At 41.0% G+C, this 6,455-nt stretch overlaps 1 protein-coding gene across 1 annotated transcript in view; it reads left to right on the top strand.

Moving 5' to 3' along the window:
- The first annotated feature begins 3,938 nt into the window (after positions 1-3,938).
- The window catches only part of LOC107106524 (B-cadherin-like), a 21,293-nt gene continuing 18,776 nt past the window's right edge, over positions 3,939-6,455 (top strand). Inside the window, exon 1 of the mRNA XM_015406691.1 lies at positions 3,939-4,203. Within this exon, the coding sequence (XP_015262177.1) occupies positions 3,939-4,203 (265 nt within the window). The remainder of the gene's footprint in view (positions 4,204-6,455) is intronic.

Raw genomic sequence — 6,455 nt, 5'->3', positions numbered from 1 at the left:
CCCCCCCCCCCCCATTGCCTCCTTGGATCAGGATTGCTTCAGGAGGGGGGGGGGAGAGCAGCCTCTCATCAAAATTCCAGAAATGCCCTCAGGCGGGGAAGCCCCATTTCACTGGAATGCATGAACAGGGCTAGTCTTAACGTTGGATCAGGAAGACCTGGGTTCAGGATGGCGGTCGGAGCTCAACGAGGATAGACATGCAGTGAGGTGCTCCGTGTGCTTCTATCCTCAACCTACACTCTCTTTGGCAATTTTTGCAGCCAAGGTATTCTACTTTTTTGAGAATACTTGCTAGAGACTTTAAAAAACAACCAGGGGGGCGTGGCGCTGGGTCCGATGGAGGCAGCCGCTTGAAACCCTAGCTCCGACCCTTTCAACCCCCGAACTAGATGAATATTTAACCTAGAAACTACAGATTGTTAAAAGAATGGGCAGAACTGACTCAGCTAAAGCTGCAGCAAATACGGCAACTCCCCAAAATACTCAAAATTACTTTTTGAAGACATCTCACGGCAAAACTCTCAACAAGGGCCCTGAGGAAACCGTTAGAATGGCGACTGACGCGGCTTCAACGGCTCTGCCCAACAACCCACCATCTGAGGCGTCTCTCTTAAACATGTTTGCGAACATGGAGAAAAAATTATTAGATAGCATGTCGGCTCTCATAGCACCACTAACTGAGAAGATTGCGGAGCTCTCAGTCTCTTTAAACAAGGTCAGTCACACAGCGGAGCAAGCCCAAGAAATAAGCACCAATTTAAAAACGGATGAAGATGTCTTACAAAATGAAACTGAGTTTTTACGGGACCGGGTGGTGGCGTTGGAAACCGCGGCTCGTAAGACCCATTTAAAATTAAGAAGTTTCCAAGAAAAAGTTGAGAATAATATCGTTCTTCAGATCTTTTTAGCAGAGTGGCTAGCGCGGGAAATGAACTTAGAAGATGGCGTCGTCCCCATAATTTTATCTGCGTATCACATAGGCGCGGCAGAACCTACACGTTTCAGAGGTCCCAGGGGCATTATAATCGAAGTGCCTGACTTCAGGACTAGAAGGAAAATTTTAGAAACTGCACGGGCAAAAGGATTGCTATCATATGACGGAGCCCCTATTCAAGTCTTTCCCGATCTACCAAGAGAAGTACTGAGCAGGAGGAGAGATCTGCGCCCAGTCACAGAAGCGTTAAGGCAAGCTAAGATCCAGTACAGATGGCAGAACTTGACTAATCTACAAGTGAATGTTAAAGACGAACTTTATAATGTAAGAAAAATAGAAGTCGGGCTCAAGCTTTTACAGGCTCTGCACATCACACCGCAAATGGACACTAGCAAAGCTTCTCGTAAACGGGAGCATCCGCCATCCCCGAGCAAAGACAGCAAGCAGATCATCAGAAGTGTTTAATAGTGAATGATGGTAGTCCTGAGGGGAAAATGAAATTAAAAAGTTCCAGTTTGCAGTTTACAGTTTGTATAATGAGTTAGCATTAAGGTATTCAATCTTCTAGGTTCTGAGAACACGTTTCAAGATCTGGTTGATAGTTTTTTAAAAAATATGAAGTGAAATGCATAAGTTCGGGGGGAGGGGGGAGGGTTGTTTACTCACATACAGTATCTAACAGTCCTTTTTATTCAGAGTGTTCTCTGTTAGCTTGGGGGGTTAATTAAACTTGCCAGGCTAAGTGGGACTGACATTTTTACGTGTTTGTTGTCATTTCTTTTCTCATTAACTAATTGCTGAGACCTCATTCTATAATTAAGAGTCATTGTCTGTCTGAATAACTACAGAAATAAGCATCTAACTTTGCACGTCATTTCCTTATTGATATGGATTTAAGCTTATACTCAAGGGTGATTAACGGTGTGTGGTGGTTTTTTATTCTATTGTTTGTATTAAATTCGCAAAATCTGTTAATACCTACAAGACACAATTAATCGCCTTTTACTCTGAGGAGTCTAAATTTATTAATGTATGATTGATAGGTAATTTTAAATTAATTGAGTGTCCAGTTAATTCCATACATAATTATAAGTTATAAAGATACTTTTTTAATTCAATTTTTAAATTTACTAAGTTATAATCAACTACATCTTGTTATTATAAGTGATCTAATTAATTATAGTGAGACCAACTTGATTTTATAAAATATTTGGTAAATTGAAATTTCAAGCAACCGTAATCGCTTAAGGAATTTTTATTAATCAATTCTAAAAATTTATTACAGGGTTGTCAAGAACATCATATTCTGACGCTAAGTATAAGAGGGCAGCTTTATTCTAACTGACAAAACTTATTTATTAAAATACAATACTATCTCATAGTTCTACCGAGGTACTGGACTTGCAGCAAAGGTATAAGCAATTCTTAAGCATAAATCTTTAATTGAAAGTGTAATAAATGGCCCGCAGGCTTATTTTTATTCCTAACTTCAGATCTCTTCTCCTATTCATCAGAACCAAAATATTGTAACTTCTGGCGTATTGGTCACATCCTATTTAGTTTCTCTGTACCACAACAGTAATAATCAAACACGATGAATGCCACCCGGAAGGTCACATCACAAAATATCAGAGGTCTTAACAATTTAGTCAAGCGCAAGAGGGTTTTAACATATTTGTCCAAAACCAACTCAGAGGTGTTTCTGCTGCAAGAAACCCATCTACATTCTAAGAACCAACTAGAACTCAAGGCAAAATGAGCAACATCAGTATCATGCTAAAGGGAACTCCAGATCGAGGGGAGTTGCAATACTCCTCACCAACAAAGTCCGTTTTCAACATCAATCTACACTAGCAGATCCTAACGGCCGCTTTATTTTCATAAAAGGCCATCTTAATGAGCAATTAGTTACACTGGCTTCAGTGTACGCACCCAATGTAGCACAGCTTTCGTTCCTAACTGATATTTTGGCAGCATTAGAAACCTTCCATGAGGGGGAAATAATACTTGGAGGGGACTTTAATTTAATAATGAACCAAGACATAGATCGCTCCAATGATCGAGGCCCTGACCAAGGTTTAAAAGAATTATTACAGCAATATAAATTAATAGACACATGGAGATATATCCATCCAACTGATAAGGACTTTACCTTCTATTCTGCCAGACATGCGGTATACACGCGCATTGATTATATCCTAGTATCTGATAGCATAATTCACACAGTCATAGATTCAGCAATAGGTTCAATCACCTGGTCCGATCATGCAGAGGTGAACTGTGTGCTGCAGTCATATTCCAAACAAATCTGGCACAAAACTTGGTCACTTAATAAATCTCTACTGCTTAACGACCAAAGCATAGAATCAATTGACTTACATATTCGCCAATATCTAAAGGAAAACTGCACAGGAGAAACGTCTTCTTCAATGACTTGGGACGCACTGAAAGTAGTACTTAGAGGTCATCTTAATGAACAAAGAAAAAACAGCTATAAGGGAGGTTATACAAAACAAGATCAAGCTTCTAGAAGGAAAACATAAAACGACAGGGAGCACTAAAGTTTATAGAAAACTATTATCCGAGCGTAAAGCACTAGAACTAATGGACAGTTCGCAAATACAAAAAAATCTCCTGTATGTGAAACAAAAGTACTGGATTAACTCAACAAAAACCTTGCGCCTGTTATCCTGGCGAGTCAAAGACAAAAGACTATCCAGAAATATACTATCTGTCAAAGACCAGTAAGGGAAAGCACATACGGATCCCATATCAATTAACAAAGTCTTTGCGGACTTCTATCAATCGCTATATTCATCATACTTCTATCAATCGCTATATTCCCGCCCACCCAGCGGCTCGAAAGCAATTAACAACTAAGCGAGTAGACAAATGGGTACCTACCCTTAGATGGGTAGGGGGCATCCTCCTCCGACGAGGTGTGTGGTGACGGCACAAACAGCGACGAAACATCGGCGGCGGCAAGCATTGGCAGTGGAGGCGGATGGCGATGCAGCAGCAACAAAACGTCGACAGAGCAATCCCTGGTGGCCAGCAGAACATCGTGCGGCTGGTGGAGGCGGAGACCGGGAGGCACACGATGACGTGTAACGCGGGCATGGCGGAGCCTAACGGACAGAGCCGGAGCCGAAGCGGACATGGGTCATGCGCCTGCACAGTCCCGCCGACGAGAGTCGCCCTGAAAACACCAGAGACTGCCTGGAAGAAGCTGAACTGGAGCAACAACAACGCTCATCACCTGGGTGCCGGTAGGCAGCCCCGCCCCTGTATCATGTGGCCCAAGTTAGGGATCAAAGTGTTCTTAGAACTCAATATATGTAAAACGCCCAGAGACCCTCCATGGTTAGAGCGGTATAGCAAGTCGAAGTATAAATAAATAAATAAATAAATAAATCATCTAAACCCTCCTCTGAAGATATTCAAACTTATTTAACATCGAACATACATATCAAAAAACTTACTGAAGAACACCGTGAAATTCTAGAAAGAACTATAGAGCCGCAAGAAATCCTTGAAGTCATAAAGAACTTGAAAAATAACAAATCAGCCGGTCCGGACGGATATCCACCGGAGTTCTATAAGAAATTTGCTAACATATTGATCAATCCTTTGGCAGACGCCTGCAACAATATACTATTGACTGGACAACTCCCTCCATCTTGGAGCACAGCAGCCATAATAGCAATACCAAAACCTGGAAAAGAAGGCTCAAACCCAGCATCTTATCGTCCAATATCACTCCTGAACCAGGACTATAAAATTTTTACAGCGATTTTAACCAAAAAAACGAAGTCATTCATCGCAAATTACATCCAGCAAGACCAAACGGGTTTCGTACCAGGTAGAGACATAACAGACAACATCTTTAAAACACTGAATATTATGTCGTCATGTGAAAAATCAAAAGTAGAATCAATACTCTTATCACTTGATATAGAGAGTGTTTGACTCCCTGGAAACATTGTACCTGACTGCATTACTATGTTACATGGGTTTTGGATCTAGGTTCCTTCGAGCTGTCACCTCAATTTATAAATCTCCAACTGCTCAAATCAAAATAAATGGATTGTCATCTAAGACCATACCGCTAAAGAGAGGCACCCGGCAAGGTTGTCCATTGTCGCCGATACTTTTTGCCCTGGCTTTAGAGCTTTTGGCGGCTGAAGTCAGAAACAATGAAAACATCCAAGGAATCACGGTGGGTCCCCAAATCTTCAAATTGAGCCTTTTCGCAGATGACATGCTGGTATACATGACAAATCCTGATACATCTATGTTCCACTTGCAGCAAACCTTAAAGGATTTTGGCGTAATTTCAGGACTTAAGGTCAACCACTCCAAATCTCTCATAATGCCGTTAAATCTGGTATTATCTACGGAGCAACATCTGAAAAAACAATACAAATATCAATGGACTAACAAATCTCTTCGGTACCTGGGAATACACCTAACCAGGAAAATAGCTGATCTGTATCCCCAAAATCATCAATCCAAATTCTCAGAAATCAAAAGTGAACTGAACAAATGGGAAAAGCTTCAACTGGGCTACTTAGACAGAATGCACTTAATTAGGTCATTCATTCTACCTAAACTATTATATCTATTTCGTACGATTCCTATAGAATTATCAAATGACACACTTAACAAATGGCAAAAAACATTAAACTCATTCCTTTGGCAAGGTAAACGACCGAGGACAAACTTTATGACACTTAGGAAGAGGCCTTCACAAGGTGGGCTAAACTATCCAGACTTGCGGCTGTATTACAAAGCGACAATGTTGGTCCCTATAATTAAGATGCTGCGCCATGGCAACAATATAGATTGGGTCAAACCATTAACCCCATTGATATCTTCTATCACGATCCAGGAGTGCATTTGGAATGCATCAGGTGAGCGTCCTTGCAGCATAAAAGACAACATATTTCTGACAGCCATCCTGAAGAATTGGGACTCTTGTCGTTCATTATTACTCCCAAAATACTCAAGGTTCACATCTTTTCATTCTCAATCCTGGTTCTTACCTGGATGTGACACTGGAATAATAGAAAGCTGGAAGAGAGCAGATTTAACTCGTTTGATTGATATTATGACAAAAGATGGCCTCTCATCTAAAATGCTACTAGAAAACAAATTGGAAAAACCTATTCCATGGTTTTTTTACCTCCAACTAAATCACATGGTTCAACACTTGGATCTAACCTACTTACTGAAAGTCCCAATGACTCCCTTTGAAAAACTAATTGATCCCAAAAACACAGTGTCTAAAGGTATGATCACAGCGACATACGATGTCCTAATTCATCAAAAAGGAGAAGCACCAACGAGACAGCAACAACATTGGCAACATGATTGTGGAAACACCATAACTCCCCTTCAATGGCAGCAAATATGGGAATCTAAATTGATGACTTCGCCGGTCATCTCAACGAAATTGCAGATGCACAGGATCGTCACCAGATGGTACCCGATGCCAGAGCGACTCTCCAAGATGACTTCA

This window comes from Gekko japonicus, unplaced genomic scaffold (genome assembly GCF_001447785.1).
Source record: "Gekko japonicus isolate JY-2015 unplaced genomic scaffold, Gekko_japonicus_V1.1 scaffold386, whole genome shotgun sequence".
NCBI lineage: Eukaryota > Metazoa > Chordata > Lepidosauria > Squamata > Gekkonidae > Gekko > Gekko japonicus.
The sequence above is the reverse complement of the archived record's forward strand: the minus strand, read 5'-3'. Positions and strand labels throughout refer to the sequence as shown.